An 18,973-nucleotide genomic window follows, 5' to 3' on the forward strand; every position below is an offset into this window, starting at 1 on the left:
GGATGACATGACCAAAAATGGGAAGATGTTCCGAGACTCTGGCATCTGACTCACAAGCATCATCTACTTCGCCTCCTTCCCCAACCCTACAAGCCAACTCACCACTGGACTCTACAGCCCACAGTGCCTTCTCCAAACTCGATTTTCAAGTGCTGAATGCTTAAAAGTCAGAACACTTCTGCACAAAAATTATTTCCAAGGATGAAGGGCAGGGTGGGGAAGTGTGGAACTCGGTGAGGACAGACGCCCAGTCTCACCTGGCCATGCTTGGGGTGGGACAGGTGAAGCTGTCCCTTGTAGGTGAGGCGTGTGGGTTTACCACAGACCTGTCTATAGTTAGGTCTTCGAATACTATCATTTGCCCACCCGGCCCTGCCATGAGTCGTTGGTTTTGAGGCTCGTGGTGGAGCTGACCCACCCTCAAAGCAAGCACAACCATGGGCGTTCTTAAGGGCCATGGCCACCACGCCCCTCTGTCTGCTCCTTGCCGCCTACCCATGAGTCACAAGGCTGGCCTCACCCAGAGCTTCCCCTCCCTTCCACAAATCTTCAATATCTCAGTCTAGCAACGGCCTCACCCCGTGACAACGTGTTCCACTTTCGCTCACTCACTTCTCACTGGAACTCCCTTCTTCCTCTGCCCAGTCGACAGCACCCCAACTACCTTCCTATCAGAGTCCTCAAGGTCTCAGCCCCTCCGATCCAGCCACCGCTCATTACAATGGTGGATCTGGGACCCACGTCTACCTTCCTCCATCCCAGGCTTGAACAGCTGAGCACTTCAAGAAAACAGGCAGCAGAGGCCAGCAGCATCAAAACGGAAGGTGTATCCAACTATACCACCCCCCCCCACCTTCAGTTCCCAGAAGGCCCCATGTTCAACCCCCACCCTGCTCACCTAGCAGGCTGCTGTACCATGAGCAAAGAGGCTTGATCTTGACCTGCCCACACTCAACCTTCTCCTTCCCCCAGATCCTGAGCCTGGTAAGCAGCCAGCTGCTACAGGGTCTCCCTCAACTGCCTGCCTCTATGTTTCAAACCCAACCAATCACTGGACTCTGCCCCTGCTTGGTTTCTGAGCATTACCCATCTCTCTCTTTGCTCCGCTCAGATCCATCCACAAGCTGCCATTAGGATGCGGTTTCTAAACTTATGTCTTAGGAGACACTCATTCACCCACAGAGAGGAAGCCAGAGGCCTTCTCCTGCATCTAGGCCACCCGTGACGGGACTCCAGCCCTCTCCTTACCCAGCCTGCACCTTCACTCTTGGTTCTGCGGTGTCCCCTGCCTGTGCCCAGCCTGCCCAGGACCACCAGACAAAGTCTGCTGCTGGTTCCACAAGACAGGCTTCTGCATGACCCAATCTACCCAGATGCATGATTCCAATGCTAGACCTGAGACTCTTGGAAACAGCAACTCTCACATCTTACCATGAAAAAGCATCTGTCTTGGGCGTCTATCAGACTGGGTCTTCTTAACCTTGGCCTCGTCTTTTCTCAGCTATGCCCTCAGAAAAGCCCTGAGTGTCAGCTTTAACAAAATAAAATTCCCACATACCACGTCAAGCTGACCTAGGGACCAAATTCTGAGCCGCTAGAATACTTGCAGTAGTTAACACACAGCTGCTGTTGGTATTTCAAAAAATGTAGCTGTGGTTTCACTTAACTCTTTCCAGAGGGAGGGCAGATTATCTGGGATGTGGTCAGCAAAAGCCAGGGCTTCAGAAACACTTCCTGCCTTTTGGTCATTTTACTCCTCATTAACACCTTTGCTAAGAGGCAAGGAGGGGCGGAAATGTCCCTCTGTCAACATGACTAATGACACATTATCTTCAGTGGACTGCTGACCCTCTGCCAGCAGGATCTGCTGACTCAGCAAGAGCCCTGCGGTCCCTCATAGGTGGGTAGCAAACACTTGCTATTTATATGGCTACCTTGGGCCAGTGCTGCATAAAGCCTACAGTAGCCAGACACAGGCTCTGGAGAAATGAAGACACACTGGCCCATGTCTGGAGTCCTCTCGGAAGAAGACCTCAACTGGGAAATTGCCTCCATCACACTGGCCTGAGGCAAGTCTACAGGGCATTTTCTTGACTAATGGATGATGTGGGAGGGGCCCACTGTGGGCAGTACCATCCCTGGGCAGATGGTCCTGGGTTATACAAGACAACACAGTGAAGCCGTCTCGGGAAACAAGCCAGTAAGCAGCACTCCTTCATGGCTTCCACTTGAGTCCCCTGCCTCCAAATCCTTGCCTTCCTGCCCTGGCTCCCCTCAATGACACACTGTAACCTCCTAGGTAACAGCGCCCCTTTCCTCTCCGGGTTGCCTTTGGGGTCACCGCCTTTATCACGGGGATAGAAAGTAAACTAAACCCGGGCAATCCTTAAAGACCGTAGGAGACACGGGAGGGCTACAAAGGCAGGAATCCATGGGTGGTCTAGAACACATCAAGGAGTTGACAGGTGTGAACTAGCCCACAAGAAGTCAAATGCGTTTTTCAGACCCATAGGTGTTGTCTGTTTTCTCTTCTTTGTTGTGTCCCCTGTGATTCAGGCCCTGAGTTTCCCGATGCCTACGACAGGCGCACATGAATTCAGACCTGATGGCAGACCGGCAGCACACAAACAGAAGCACGGCTAAGTCCCACCCTCACGCATAACCAGAGACGTGAACCCTGGCAGGCTGGGGAAGCACAGAGGCGTGCCTGGGCCGTGGCCTGAGGGGCTTTACAGAGGAGGTGACCTGGGCACAGGAGAGGGGCAGGGCGAGCAAAAGTGACTCCCTGGCAGTCATGGAAAGTCCACAAGTCCTAGGCTGAGTGTATGAGGACTCCATCTTGTACAACACCCTCCTTATTTTAGTTTTGTTCTCTTCCGGAATTCCCCGGGGCATGGGGCAAGAATAAAACCCACATTACACAGTCATTCTTTTTCGTTCGGTATAGTCTGGAAAAGAAATCATTACTGACTGCTAAGGCTACTTCTTAGAAAACAAAACCACGGGTGGCAAGGGGTGAAGGAGACACAACAGCTACCTACTGCCCCGTGATGGAAAAGGTGGGCATGTGCAGAAGTCCAGCAGGCCCAGCAGGCCGTGCTGACTCCCCACCTGCCTTCCACACACCTCACCTCAGACAGCAGAGCACACACGCACACCACTCCCACCCTCCCGGGCCTACTGCCCACTACCTACTTCTCACCAAAAGGGCTGTTAATCCCAGCTTCTCTGGTGGCTACCACAAGCCATGGACTACCCATGCCTTCCCTTTCTACGTAGGAGGCCACCACCCAAAGCAAGCGACCTACTGACCTAGCACCATGACCTTCAGGTTTCCGGATGTGTGAGGTCACCCAACACCTCTTTAACCAGAGGCACTTCGGTTACCTGTAGTCCAGAGTATTCCGAATGTCATCCTGTCTGTCCAGGACTAAGTGCTAGTGTGTAAAAGTGCCAGAGAACTGAGACCACAAGTCACCCGGTGCCTCCCCTCAACCTTAGACACAAACCTGGACACTGGGATACGACACTGTAGAACACATAACCTCCTGAGAAGACTCAGTAAAGTGCACATCACAAGCAAATATCCTCTGCCAGATTTCCAAAAACATCTTTCTGTGGATTTTTTTTAGTACAAGCTACTAAAGAAGGGTAAAACGAAGGAAAAGTTGGAAATCTGGGGTCTAATAAGCTTTGTCTTTAGACCTTGGGCAATTACAGTGACTCACAAAAACAAAACAAAACAAAAAGTTATAGAAAACTCTGGGCCCACGTAGTCCCTAACCATTTTAGAATGAAGCTATGGAAAACAGAGACGTGTGAATATAACACACTATTAGGTAGGTTGAGTGGCTTAATTTGAATCTGAAACGTCCCCATGGGCTTGTGTTTCGGACACTTGTTCCGCGTATCCAGTGGGAAGATTTTTGAAAGCTGTAGAGCTTTTATGGATAGAGCCTGGCTGGGAACAACAGATCACTGTGGCCAGGCCTATGAAGGGCATATCTTTGTCCCTGGTTCCAGCTTTCTCTGCTTCCTAGTCTTCACAATGCCCCTCTACCATGAACCAACTCTATCCTGCCATCCCTACCCCAGCAGAGTGAAACCCTCAAACCATGAGTCCATCAAACCTCTGCTCCTCAAGCTGCATCTGCCAGGTATTTCTGCCGCAGTAAATGCTGTGGGAGCTACTATAAAATATTCCTTGTTAATCATTAATAGCACCCAATGGTAGTGAGAACATGTGCATTTCCAGAATGCACATTAGGACCCACTTTACAATACTGGCAGGCATAGTCAAGACTAAAGACTGTCTCAAGCCAATTTCTTGGTTTTATACTTTGCAAATAGGGACCAGTAACACAAGCACCAAGTCAGCACAGGCAGAGCGTCACTCTGACAAAGCAATGCTCATGATTCCTATCACTGTCTCTAACAAATGTGCTTTTACTGTAAAAATGTGTAAGGACTCAACTGTTAGCTATCTCCTGAAGGTGAGAATTCCAGACCAAAGAATGGATGCCACTAATCTTTGAGAGATTATGCATGAATGAGCTCATTAATACTCAGTGACCTGATTCTGAAAATGATCTCTCAGCTCAGTGCTCTTTTTCTTAATGATGCAAAAATAGCCCAAACATCAGGAGTCTCTTTGTTGCCCTTCACAGAACAGATGGGGAGTTCTGGATCAGCAGGGACTTTTGATGTGCTTGACCTTGAGGCAAGAGGATCCAGTGGTTAAGAGCTCCAACTCTTGAGAGACCCTGTCTTCAAATGCCAGCTCTGCTACTTAACAGCTGGATGGCAAGTTGTCCGGGGCCTCTGTGTCCCAGTGTCCTCATCTGTAAGGAAGAGCTACTTACATGAAGTGAGGACATGGGTTTTATGAGCATGAAATGTGTTAATCACAGGAAGGTCTCAGAACAGACTGAGGCGTAGTACCCAGAACACATCCAATACCATTGTAAATGCCAGCACCAGGCTTCCCCTTCTCAATGCTAGGTCTCTTTAAACTCCCACCGTGACGCACTCATCAGTTCCTGTACGGCTACATTCACTTATCTAGTCCTCTGGACATCAGCAGGATCTCACACTTATCACATGCCGTCCACCAAAGGACGACCAGTGAACCCTGTCACCCTGATTTCCCACTGCTACCCCCACCCCATGCAGAGACTCTACAGTGCCAAGCTCATCCTCAGGCCTTCACTGGTCCCTCTGCTGTACTGGAGATGCAGCCTGCCATGCCTCAGGACTAGTCATTTTCCTCAAGGGGCCTTGTGAGACACAGAAACCTCCAAAGACGTACTCTCTGGTGCATTCCCGTTTTGCAGCTTTTTAAAAACTTTCTTTTTATTTATTCTTTATGTCTTTCACATCATGCATCTCCATCCCATTCATCTCCCCATCCCTTCGTATCCACCCTCTGTCCTTGCAACCTCCCCTCCCAAAACAAAATGTACAGCTTTTTTAAATCAGAGGTTTGTACTTGCTTATCTGGATTACCTGGGGCTACAGAAACACAGATTCTATCTGCCCTGCTGGAAGGAACAAAGCCTGACGCAAGGCCTGTACTCCATGAATACCTGGAGGGAAGAAGGGAAGGTACCAGAAGGCCTGTGAGAAAGCAGGGAAGGCCCGCCCCACTCCTGAGCTGGGATGCCTCTGAAGCCAGGCACCACCATCCTGTCAGAGCTGATCTTATCCTCAGGAGCACAGAGCTACAGGCGTGAAAACCATCTTGGGCTGACCCTGATCCATTGATATTCCCACTCATCTGTCCCTGAACCACAGTTCCCAGACATATTCTCTTGGTTATCAAGCCAACCTCACAGTACCACCACCTCTGGCTTGCTTGAGCTAATTTACTAAAGACACAAAAAGCCTTAGCCAAATTCCCCAGTTCCTTGCAGCTTTAAAAGCTGAGCAAAGACAAACAGCTGACAGACGAGAAGCATTCAGTATTCAAAATGAGTGTGTGGGCTGGGGAGAGATGTGCAGGCGCACATGTGTGTGAAGGTATACGTGCTAACCAGGGGAAATCTGCTGATCTTTCTTCCTTAATTGACTCTGGGAATCAGCATCTGACCACAGAAAGATACTCATTTGGAAAAGCTCTGCCTGATTATCAAATCCTTGACCATGATAACTAAGCCTAGATTTGTGGTTCCACTGACCTCACTAAGCAGCTCCTGAAACATGTGCACATCTACGGCACTGCTCTCCTAAAGGTCTTCCTGGGGTAACAACGTGTGAAATCAGCATCTGAGAAAGTCAGAACACAAAGGGGCCACACAACATCCACACCCTCCACCGTTCATAGAAGAGAACTGAGCAATGACAAGGACCTACAGTTGTCCCCTAATCAGCGCTGCTTTTCCTCCATCATCATGGGTCCACACACACAACAGGGACTGCTGACAGCCAAGCTTCTTGGTATAATCTTCAGTCTCTCATCCACAGGTAGAATCAAAGCCCACTATGTATGTGAGAGACAGAGACAGAGACACAGAGACACAGAGACGGGAGTGACTGAGATCAGAGGACAACCTCCAAGTGTCAGCCCTTGCCTGCCGTCCTGTTCGGAACAAGGTCTTGTTATTTCCTACTGCTGTGTGAGCCAGGCTAGCTGGCCAGCGAGCTTCCCGAGATTCTCCTGCTCCCACCTCCTGTCTCCTGACAGAGGTTCACTAGGACTAAAGCTGCATGTGCCACCACTGTCAGGCTTGGGTGCTGAGTACTTTCCTTTACCCACCGAGCTAGCTCTCCACTCCTCGAAACCCATCTTCATTCACTCCCCCAAAAAGGGCCACAAACTTCCTCAAGAACATCTTCCAAGTACGTAGTTGCCGTCTCTTCTATGCAGCAGAAGCAAACAAGCGGGGCGGAGGGGGTGGTGGGTGTCTTCCACCATCTGCTTTGAAGGAAAAACGGATGTTCACAGTCAAGAGCAGTATCAGTGGACTCCACAGTGCACAGAGGAGAAAGAAGGATGCCCAGAAAAAGGCTTCTCCCGACCTCTGGATCAGGAGCAGTGGGAGAGGCGGGGGTGGGGGTGGAGGGGGTTAGCAGCACAGCTCAGTCACTGACATGGAGGCTCACAGCATGAAACGGTGCATGCCGTGCATTAGTGACTCGGGGCAGCTAGCTACTGTGCAGCAAGGGTGCAAGGCGCAAACCGGGCAGGAGAAAGCAGATGACAAGAATGTTGCCAAACGTACCCTGCCGCTTTGGAGATGACACCACTCTTTACAGCTGTGTCTTAGGTCACGCTGATGAAGTATTGAGAAAGGATTCAAAGACGACAGGAACAATGAGGGTCTTTGGGCTTCTAATACTAAACAATCAACACCCATAAGGCTAACAGTGCAATGTCTTTTCCTGTCTGCCAGCCACTGTTCTCCATATTGTGCAGGTGTTAACACAGTTCATCTTCACACAACTTTATGGGGTGGTGACTATCATTCCTTTCTTTCCAAGGATGATCAAGCTGAAGCCCGGGTTCAGCACAGATAAAGTTGTTTATGTGAAGTTTCACAACTTCAACCATCTCAGACCTGCCATGCATATTTTCTCTTCAAGTCAGAAAGTCAGGCCTACACAGTGGAAGGGAGAGCGGGGTGGGCTGACTCATACAATCATCACACCAAGTGGATGCTCCAGCTTTGTGCTGCCAGGCATCCTCCATGCCACCGTCACCTCGCTCTGGGGACAGAACCATGTCAACTCAGACTATCTTTTCTCCTAACACAGTATAGTGTCACCTTGCAAAAGACAGCTGTCTGTGGTGCCCTGTCCACTGAGCACAGATGCTGAGAAAGCCAGAGCAATGAACTCTTCTGAAGGCACACAGCAATCCTTGGTCTTCACCACCATGGGACACTTAACTCCATTAGGAGTTCCAGAATGCTACCCTTCTTTACCTAAGTACAGACTTCTGGCTCCTTAAAGACAAGCATTACATGCTAGTCTCCCAACGATCTAGCAAAGACATCTGACCAACCTGACTAGAGCCTACCCAAGGGCTCTTCTGGAAGAGACTCTCCAGCTGGGAGAGAAACTGCAAGTACACACTGTTTCAACCAGCAATTATTCTTTAAATAATTCATTTTAAAGACATATTTGCCCAAGCATACAATATAATCTGTACCGGCACATTTAAACCAGCGTAGTTCATCACTGAAAAGAATGAGAAACAATTTAAATACCTAACAGAAGGAGAACAATTTTTTAAGATGATGATGTAAAGTTCAACTGAAAGCTACATCGATGTTAACCTATAATACACAATGACATGGAAGATGGCCACGATACAGTGTGAAAGCAGAAAAGGGCCCAGCGAAGCCATTCATGAAGGAGGAGGAGTCCCTTTTGTTTAAATGATAATACATAGACATGTAGGAAGAGAAAAAAAACATTTATTTTCTTTCTTCTTCCTCTTTTTCTTTTTGATGTTGTTGTTTTTAATACACTGCCTTTCTGTGTAACACAGGCTAGGCTTAAACTCCCAAACCTCCTAGCCCAGCCTCCCAAGTACTGGCCTGTGACAAGGCAAGAATACCGTGTTTTAAGAGTGGATGTTTGGGGCAAGAGAGGTGGCTCAGTGGTTAAAAACACTTGCTGCTCTTCCAGGAGACCTGGGTTTAATTTCCAGCACCCAAATGTTGGTTCACAACCATGGTAGACAGATAAACAAGCAAGCAGAACACCCATACAAGAAAAGGGGAGGGTTTTCACCATAAGGAAATGAAGAAGAAGTGAGTCAAAAGGTGTGCTGACGAGTCTGTATTCATCGTTCTATAATGTATACATGCACTACAATGCCACCCTGTGCTTCAAAACTTAGCTATCATTATTCCGTCTTTAAAAATATTTTTAAAGAAAAATAAAACAGCTAATGGGTGATACGACAAGAAACATGGGTTTCTTTTCTTTTTTTTTAAAGTTATTTCAAGCATCCAACACAAATCAATCTTATCAGAAAAACAAAACAAGTTGACACCACAGCCTACGCTCAGCCATGGTAACAGCATGGAGACTGAGGTGTGTGGCTAGCATTTTCTAATCCAGCCAGACAGCCTGAACTCAGGTCACATCCTGATGGTCTGGAAGCCACACCTGGCCCTCACAACTGCCGATCTAAGCTGGAGCCCTTACCCTCCACCTCAAGTTACTGCTCCCCTTAATTATGTTTTCCAAAGAAGCGGGTATGAACTGTGGCAAGAAAGGGCCACAGAAGTCCCATCTAGCCAAACCATCAAAAAATCATCTCGACTACTCCATAATTAGGTATAACACCTCCTCCCACCCAAATGAGGCAAATCCATTCCTTGAGGTTCCTAGAAACAAAAATACATCTCCACCCCACCCCACCCCCAAATGTGTCAAATCTCTAGTGTCTAGAAATTTTACCTTCATAAGTAAACTCTTCAACAATGATGGGGCAAACTTCCTTTAAGGACACCAGGGTATTTTAAACTACACACACACACACACACACACACACACCATTAGATCTTCTAAAATGGCACACGCAACAGTAAATTACCAGGCCTGTCCACTAAATTACACCTAAGAGAGAGTTAATGGACATCCAGAAGATCCTTCTGTGCACTTACCAAGGCCTGACCCATGATTTCATCACCCTTCTTCACGCAGCTCTTGAGGCAGAAGACAAGCATACTTCTAGCCCTGCATTTGGAATGGAGACCTACAACTTTCAAACTTGCCCTTGACCTCCATGAACACAATGAGAAAGTCGACCGCTGCCCTCCTCAGCTGCCCATCCTCACACACAGCAGCCCTCCTTTCCATTCTAGCAACTATCCCACTGGTACTGCTGACATTCTATAAAGCCAGCAATGTCTTAAGTCCCAAATTTCGAGTCTATTAAAAGTTCGTGACATATACAGATGTACTCACAGCTATACATATATGGATGTACTCATGTTTCTCAGAAAAATAGAGCCCACAGCGTTACTATGGGCACTATGGTTACACTTTTATAAACATGATGGCCACACTGACCTGAAAATAGAAAAAGATACACAAATTCTTCCTACCCACAACACATCTGGCTGGCCATTTTCCTTCCAAGGCAAAGCCTACACACATAACAGAACTCGCAATGTTTCAGTGGAAAGCAGGCACAAGAGAAGAAAGTCAGCCCCCAAGTGGGTCAGTGCTGTGGGGTGTCTTTTCTGTATGCTGTGAATATGGGTTGCTCTGATTGGTTGATAAATAAAGCTGTATTGGCCTATGGCAAGGCAGCTTAGAGGCAGGCAGGAAATACAAGCAGATAGACAGAGAGAAGAAAGGCAGAAGGGAAGAGACACAAGCCAGCTGCCCAAGGAGCAACATGTAATGGGACACAGGTAAAGCCACGGAACATGTGGTGATAATACAGATTAATAGTTATGGCTTAATTTAAGATATAAGAGCTAGCTAGCAAGAGGTCTGCCATAGACCATACAGTTTGTAAATATAAGCTTCTGTGTTTACTTGGGTCTGAGCAGCTGCGGGACCCGGCAGGACACAGGAAAACTGCCAGCTACAGGTCAGCATGACACAAGGTGATACGGTAGACGAAGAACTCCCAGGAGTCAAAGTCACAGAGCCGTGTCCCTATTCTTCCTACAAGTACACCATCATTCCTCCAGCTACACTATGTAAGGGCTCCCGACCCATCCCAACATGATCCTCTCTGTCCCCAGAAATCACCATCCTAAGACAAAAACTCAGCCACACAGTACCTAAGATGCCCACCATCAGCCTCCTCTGCTAGCAGGGCACGGCTCCTGGCCTCCACCACTCAGGTGACCCCCTCAATCTCCACACCTGGAACAATGCACAATGCACTTCTTCCCTCCTCTTAGCCTCTTCTGAATCACCTCCTCTAAAGCCTCTCTCGTTTCCCCCAAAGTATGAAACTTCTCAAAGTGCTAGCAGCCTCTTATAGAGGCTTCTAAACGTCTCCACTGCCAGCCTCTCCCCTACCAGGTAGGTCACAAGTGGTGGAGGGGGTGGGGGGGTGCCCACATGTTCCCATGCCTCTTAAGTTTCTTAAGTCTTTTTTTACATTTGAAAGCCTGAAATTATAATGGCTAAACTGGTCTGTTATACAGCATAAGAAAAATGGTTTCTGTAAAGAACTACAAAGTAAGGGATGGCTATAATAATTATGTCACAGATACTATCTAACCTGGGGAAATGACAACTTCTCTAGCTTGGTTTTCTCACCTCTAAGTGTAGGGAATGAGGAAATCTATGGGGAAGGTGTGAACCGACAGAGAAAACAATCAGGAAGCAATTAAGTGCTCAACTGTACAGTAACAACAGGATGTCTGAGAAATGTTGGAACTGTTTCTCTACCTTGATAAATGTGTGATCAGTAGGGGAAATATCTCTTTCGATCCTCTTTGCTGTAAACACTCAGGCTCCTTAAATGTGTAATTGGTCTTTCATTGAATAATTGAGTTACTTTTATTATACACCCATTTAAGTATACAGGTGTGTTAGCCCTTCTTACATAACTATAAAGTAGTGCAATTCCAAAAATCCAATAAAGACAAGAGAGGAGACCTCAACAGTAACTTGGTATCACAGAGCAATTACGTAACTTTGTAGATGCTACACGGCTGCTCACAATGTAGTAAATAGTATTAGCCAGGTACAGGTGGGTTTTAATTCTGAGTAACTACACCACAGAGGTGGGTACCCTTCCTGCTCTTCCGATGCCAGTCATCACCTGACTCTCACACGGCCCCTCTACTCTTTCTCCATTAGCTATAAACAATAAAAGGAGTGCTCAGAAGGCTGGGCAATAATTACTCATTTATAAAGCCATCAAAACATCACAGGATGTGTGATTTTTATAACTGCTGAAAATAATATCAAAACTTTAATTTGGGTTTAACAAACACGGGGGGGGGGGGGGGGACTCCTTAAACTTGGGTTAAGAAACACTGCAATAATAAGTTCTTGCCACAGTATTCAGAAAGAAAGACCTTGCATTTGCACTGATCTCAACCCTCAGACCTGGGCTATAAAGTAAGCAGAGTTCTAACACATGCAGAATTAAGGCTGGAGGAGAGCATCCAAGACACAGAACTCTGTCTTGAACTATCTAAAATCCGCACATGTGGACTCCACTGTCCCTTCGTGACTTAGTAAAAGATAACCAAAAAAGCAATATGAACCCAGGTGAAACCAAGGAGGTGGGTACGAGAAACTGAGAGGAAAGATGATATTTTAAGAAAAAACAACAGACCGTGGTGACAAGACTTTTTTTTGGAGGGGGGGGGTCTATCAAAGTCAAATGCATGGGCCTTGAGAATAGGAAAAAGACTGCCCCATCCCCGAGAACGGAAGTGCAAGAAGAAAAACCACTTCCAAAGAGAAGACTTAACTGAAACATGGCCAACTTGTTCTAAACGGGGACGGCAGCCCCTTGCTGAAGGTGCTGAAATTGAACTCACATCCATGACAAAGGTTCATAATGTATAAGAATTATTTCAAAGATGGTCAGAGATTGTGCAGGAGAAGTGGAGGACAAAACCTTCCAGGGAAAGACAAGTGATTTTGAAAGGGGCCGACCAGTTTCAACAGCCTAGTAAGTCAGGCCCCAGGAAAGGGGATTGTGATGGCCAAGGTAAAGCAGCCTTCTGATGTCAACACACAAGGAGTCATTTATGCAACAGCACTTGAGGGCCCACAATGTACCACACTGTGGCCTAGGTTCACATGAACACCCCTGCCCTCACGGACACAGTGATTTCATCGGGTAGACATACAAGGAACACGTAAGCATAAAATGGTTTGAGCTTAGGACACGGTAAGTGCTCTAGAACTAGAAAACAAGTAAGTTAGGGTATGAGAAAGAATGATGAGTGTTGGAAACACTTTCATCGGGCAATCAACAAAAGATTAGCAAAAGGCAAAGAGGAGACAACAGAGAATTCTAGAAGAGTAACTGTTCATTGAGCAAGACCTCGTGGGCACAAGGGTAAGGGTCTGTGCTTACGGGAGAGAACAAAGCATGCAGGGACTTCGAGGAGGCCAAAGTGAGCCTGTCTTATGACAGTCACCCAAAGAATCTAGGGGCAGGGACAGGTGGAGGAGGAAGCAGCAGCAGACAGACGGAACCACGGTCACCTAACCAGAGCCAACCTCAAGATGAGGGCCCTGCCCCTCCCCCTGCACTGCTGAGAAGCCACCACAAAGCTGAACCGCTTCGGAGGTAGATTAGGTAAGTGACCAACATGTCTGTGGCTGGTGAGTAGGCTGATGAAGTGAGGTAGACGCTCCACCCCATAGTCACAACATCTGTATTTAAGTCATCAGCCTCTCCACAGGGCTGGATCAGCTCGTAAGAATCATAGCTTCTTTAATCTCTAGATTCCCAGTAACTAGTAAGTAATGGTACTTCAATAAATGTTTAACAAGGCCAAGTTTAAAATCACACGACTCAGAAGGGAGGGACCGAAAGGTTTGATGGATACGAGAAACAGAAGAGGCCAGACTTATGTTTGACACTTCAACATATGGGGGAGGCCAGAGATTGCATCTCATAAGGCGCAGGGCCCTGAGAAAAATCACTGCAATTCCCCAACTCAATTTGTAAATGAAAATGCTGGAGCAAATGAGAGGTTGCCAGCCTTTCAATGGAGCGTAGGTGTCTATCATTATCCCAAAGCCTGCTGGCCAGGTAGAGGATGCAGGCCTCCCTTCTGGCTGTGCTCCCAAATTGTAGGCCATAAAACACACAGCTGGTATGGCCACCACACTAAGGACCTTCGAAGCTTTCCATCAAGAGTAGGGACACGGCGGGCGGGGAAAAGCTGAATGAAACTAACAGGCTTTCAAGGTGGTCACTCCTGTCTGGCATGCACAAACCCAATGGTCAGGATGAAACATGACAGAAAGAAATCCACTTTACAGGACCTTGACATAAGGCCGTGAGAGCAATACTTGTTGATAAACAAGGCCATCCTTTGGTTCTGAAATGTTTATTTACTGTATTTACAGAATGCCATCAGACTGTATTTTGAGCTTCTGAGTTGTCGTGGACCATCTGTAGAAATACCTGACACGCCCAAAACTCTCTCAACCTCCTATGCCAAGCAAAATTCTCCAGCATTACAGGAAATCTCACAAACTGCAGAAGGGAATGAAAAGCCAACCCAAAGAAAGCTCCCCATGCCACAATAAAACACAAATAAATACTGGAGAAAGCACTGCAAAGTTTATACTCAAGAGCTTTTTACCAAGTCTTTTAATAACTGCATCTCAAATCCCTTGAAAAGCATTAAGTAACATTTGCTACGTTTCAAAAATTAAACAACTTAAAGCAGTGAGCTTACTATTTAAGTAAAACACAGCGAAGCTAAAAACTAGACCGTGTGTTTGAAAACGCCGGGAAAACAATACATGCCTGAGGGAACTGGATGGTTTTCCTACTGAATTAAATTAGGGGAAGGGGGTGCTCTAATCCTACTGAGGGGTAATCTTCGTGATTACACAGAGGCGGCCATGGGAACCAAGGAAAAGTTCAGTCAAGAGGAACATCACTTGAGATGGTGAGAAAAACTCTTGTCAGCGCTGGAGATCGTTATCAGTCGGTGTTCCAACAAACCGAAACATCTGACCAGAGCGTCTTTGAAAATGACAGGGCATAAGCGTTACCAAAGGACAAACAAGGTGTTTGCATTCCAGGGCTCCGGCCTTTAGGCTCTCTCCCCGCCCCCCAGCAGTCTTCCATTTCCTGAACCTTTGGCTTGCCACAGGCTTCCTGCCTACGTACGAAAGCTACCTGGGTTTGGGATGCCTTCCCTTTAACAGTTGAAGCTAAAAGTCCTGAGGCAAATTCAAGGGTTAAAAGTTCAGCGTCTACCCCTGCCCCGACCCTCCTAAAAGCACAATCAGCATCTGTCACTGGACAAGTTCGGCCCCGCAGATGATTAATTTTCGTAAACAACTCTGAATAGGTACGGCATCAGTGAGAGAGAGGACAGACCCAAGCAAGCTCTGCGGTGGCTCGGGGAGGGGTGGGGGGCAGCAGCTGGGCTGACTCGCAGCGGGAGCCGCTGCAGCCGTGGATGGCAGTTCCAACCACGCAACAGGTCCACGCACGCAGTGCCCCAGCGGCGGGCACCGGGGCACCAGCACCAGCTCTCCTCCTGCCCAGCACCCCAATGCCACCCATGGGGCCACTGGAGCCGACAAAGCGCCATCTCCCCAGGGCACAGCCCACAAAGATAAGGCCAGGAGCACATTCCTTGCAGATGCCAAGATACTGAGGCTTACTTGCACGCTGCCAGGTCCCAATGGCCTCTGGGACCTGCTTTAGCCCAAAGAGAGGCGCTCCGGGCCACCGGCCCGGGAACTGGCGGCCAGCCGATCCGCCCTGGGGCGTATGGTCGCCCCCAGCTGGGAACAGTGTGAGCTACCTGGCTTCTCAGCTAACCCGCGTTAGCTCCCAGACGTGGATCTGAGCTACTTGAATGGACCAGAACCTTTCTCCACTCGCCAAGTAACTACTTGTTAAATACCAAGTCTTTCGGTACAAACGAAAAAGAACTTTTATTGGAGGATGGGGTTGGGGAAGCAAGGAGGGGCGGCGGAGTGCAGTGGTGGTCCCCCACGCTGGCCACCGTCAGCCGAAGCGAAGCAGTCGGCGGAGGAGCAGCGCGCGGACCGGGCCGCCGCGCCAGGTGAGGCAGGCACTCACCTCGGGGAGCTCCCGGAGCTGGTTGGCGTCCAGCAGCAGCTCCTCCAGGCTGCGGGCATAGCGGTAAATCTCCTCGGGGACGTAGACCAGCGAGCAGTGGCGCTTGTCGATGGCCTCCACATGACGGTTGCACCGCCACAGGGGAATGCAGTGGAACATCGCCGCCCCCGCCGCCGGAGCCGTGTCCCGAGCCGCGGAGCCCGGGGCTCGGAGCCCGCTCCGCTCGGCCGCCCCGCTGCTCCCCACCCGTGGCCCGCTCTGCGCTCGTTGCTGGCCCCAGGCTCGCTCGCGCCTCGCAAGGGCTCCACGGTCCCGAACGCCCGGAGGAAGCCACGCGAACCCGCGCCCGCGTCCCGCGCCTTCGCCACGGCCGGAGCGCGTCCCCTCCCACCTCCCCCACCGCCGCGCTCCGCTTCCTACTCGCGGCTGCCGCGCACCGGGCATGCGCACACGGCCGCACGCGGAGGGCGTGTCCCGGCCGGGGGATGCTCCGCTCCGGGTTTTCCTGGAGACTCGGCTCCCGGGAGGGTCCGGGAGCCGGGGTGCCTGCGGCCCCTTCCTCGCGGGGATTTGCTTCCCGGCTTGGGACTCTGAAGGGAGCCGCGCTCTCGAAAGGACCTGAGGAGGGCAGGGACCGAAGGCCAGAGGGAGCCGAACAACTTCCGAGTTTTAGTTTTACTCACCGCGCCTCTCTTTCTCGCTCCCCTTCCCCAAAACAACTTTCTCTTCCGGGGTCAGGAAGTACCGCCCCGCCGCTTACCTTGAGCCCGGGGTAGCGCTGGAGCCGATTCTGGCTTTCCGACACCCCATCCCACCCCCGCCCGCCTTGTTCCCTGCGTCTGCTCACACTGTCTATGTCCTGAGAGCATCTTCAGTCAGTAGCGTTTATCTGAGATGTAAGCGGCACCCCTTTCCTGGTGCCACCAAAAGCATAGGTGTCAAGAGTCTTCAAAATCTTCTAAAAGATGCTCCGGGAAGAAAGGAGTTGGCAAAGGAGCACTTCTGGGCCAGCTCTACCCCGGCCAAGTGTGCCTTGGGGCCTAACCTGGACTGAAGAAGTACAGAAGGGACTGGTCCAGGAGGTCAGATGAGCCTCCTGCACCTGGCTGTTGTGTTTCTTCGAGGACAGCACCCTGCTCCATACAAAGGGGAGATCGCAACCCAAGTAATAGATTTGGAGGTGAGGAGCACGACTCTTTCTTTGCTCCTGACACGTTTCCATTACCACAGCCAGCCACTTGAACCATCCGTCCCTTTTCTCCTGTTGTTCACCAGTCAGGATCTCAGAATAACCAAAGACACTCCTTCACGAACGGTCATTGATCTGGTCTAGGGCAAACACAGTAACAATGGACTGTTTAAAGAGTCTCCTCTGACTCCCCAATCAGCAGCAGCGGAAGCCCTGTGCTCCCGCAGCTCAAATCCGCAGAAGACTGAAAATTGAGCATGCTTAGTGACCAAGGCAAAGTTTGTTCTGAACCCTTTTTAATTGTCTCTTCAGTACTTCTAATTGTACAGGGCACTTTGCCCACGAGGAGAGGGGAAGGGACGCGAAGCCATTTTATCTCTATCGGGCGGACCTCTAAATTGAAGAGGGGAGAAATTCAGCTTTTATGTCTACCTCAGGATTACCACCTAGGCCTGCTAGTTACAGCCTGTGCCTACCTAAGTCCTTGCTGCTCTGCCACTTCTCCGTTTCTGCTGACTTGATTCCTGCATTCCTGAGGAGGACTTTGAGCCTCCACTCCTCCTTCATTCTTGCATTCCAGAAGCATGTAAAAGCCCATTTTCTGCCACCTCCCTTGGAAAAACTTGGTTTCTGATTGAGACATCCTAAGAAAATACCTCATTAACTTTGCGGGCTTTCCAACTGCTTTTTTAAAAAATTATAAAAAGCTGACCTACTCAGTTTAATGTTGATCTTTCAGAGATATTCACACTAGATTATTTATGATAAATGTGTTTTTATTTATGATAAATGTATTTTTTAAATGTGGCTGGTCTTTTAAGAATCCCAACCTGAATAAGCATTCTTATGCTTCTCTGTGTTGTGATCACGGTATCGTCTTATTTCCAAAGACATTGTGGCCTTTTGAGCAGCAGATACTCTCACCAGCTTGGCAGGTCTTGAAAACTACCTGTGCGGTCCACATGACTTAACTGCCAGGTTTGTGTTCAGTTAACTCTGAGTTCTAATTAGTTTTCCATTGCTGCTACAAACACCATGACAAAAAGTAACTTAGGGAGGAAACGGTTTGTTTGGCTTACATTTCCGGATCACAGTCCATCTTTGAGGGAAGTGATAGCAGGAACTCAAGCAGGACAGGAACCTGGAGACAGGAACGGATGCAAAGGCCCTGGAGGAATGCTGCCTATTGGCTTATTCAGCTCCCTTTTTTATACATCCTCGGACCACCTGTGTAGGGATGGTACCAACCACAGTGGGTCCTCCAGCATTAGTCTTTAATCACAAAAATGCCTTACAGTTAGTTAACCAGCACAAGGAGCATGGTGTATTTAGCTTGCATATCAGGATCACAATCCATCATTGGGGTAAGCGAGAGCAGGAACTGAGAGCACGAACTGAACCAAAGGAGAAATAATGGTTATTGGCTTTGTTTCCGTGGCTTAGTGACCATGCTTTCCTTTATAACTTGGAATTACCTGCCCACTGTGAATGTATATAATTCAGGATAGTTTACTGCGTAACAACAGATAATCAATGTGCACATTATTCAGCAGACCCATGCTAGACGCTAGAGATGCAATGAAGAACAAGACGCCCTTACTACCAAGAGGAGAAAAATGGCTTGATCAATGGTTTGGTATTTTAATTCCTAACTTTTCTGTAGAATGGTATAGTCATTACATTTTAAACTACAAATCCAAAGTGGCAGCTGGTAAGATGGGGTGACTGGGAATTCAGAAATCCTGACATGTAAATTTTAAAATGGGAGGAGATACACCATCTCTAGCCATTGGAGTTAAAATAAATAAATAAATAAGTAAATAGCACTGATAATCCTATGTTATTGAAGATACAGAGTAACAGGAACTCGGGTATTACTGATAAGAAGGAAAATATTGAAACCACTATGCAAAATAATTCGAAGTTTCTCTTACGTCTGCCCTAATGATCCAGCCAGTCCACTCCGTGGTATAGACACACAAAAAGCTGCTGTAAGTTATTTGTCATTACCAATGGCAGTTTTGTTAATATTAGTCAAAAGACTGAAACAACTAAAT

General features: G+C 48.4%; 1 protein-coding gene across 2 annotated transcripts in view; it reads right to left on the bottom strand.

The window, feature by feature from the left end:
- Positions 1-16,138, bottom strand: part of Lrrc1 (leucine rich repeat containing 1) — a 117,957-nt gene extending 101,819 nt beyond the window's left edge. The window contains exon 1 of one of the 2 annotated variants that reach the window (XM_036193535.1): positions 15,728-16,136. In XM_036193535.1, the coding sequence (XP_036049428.1) occupies positions 15,728-15,886 (159 nt within the window). In that variant the 5' untranslated portion in view covers positions 15,887-16,136. Of the gene's footprint in view, positions 1-15,727 lie in introns of both variants that reach the window. The other variant, XM_036193536.1, reaches the window with a different exon arrangement.
- Positions 16,139-18,973: the final 2,835 nt, after the last annotated feature.

The sequence above is a fragment of the Onychomys torridus genome, chromosome 7 (genome assembly GCF_903995425.1).
Source record: "Onychomys torridus chromosome 7, mOncTor1.1, whole genome shotgun sequence".
NCBI lineage: Eukaryota > Metazoa > Chordata > Mammalia > Rodentia > Cricetidae > Onychomys > Onychomys torridus.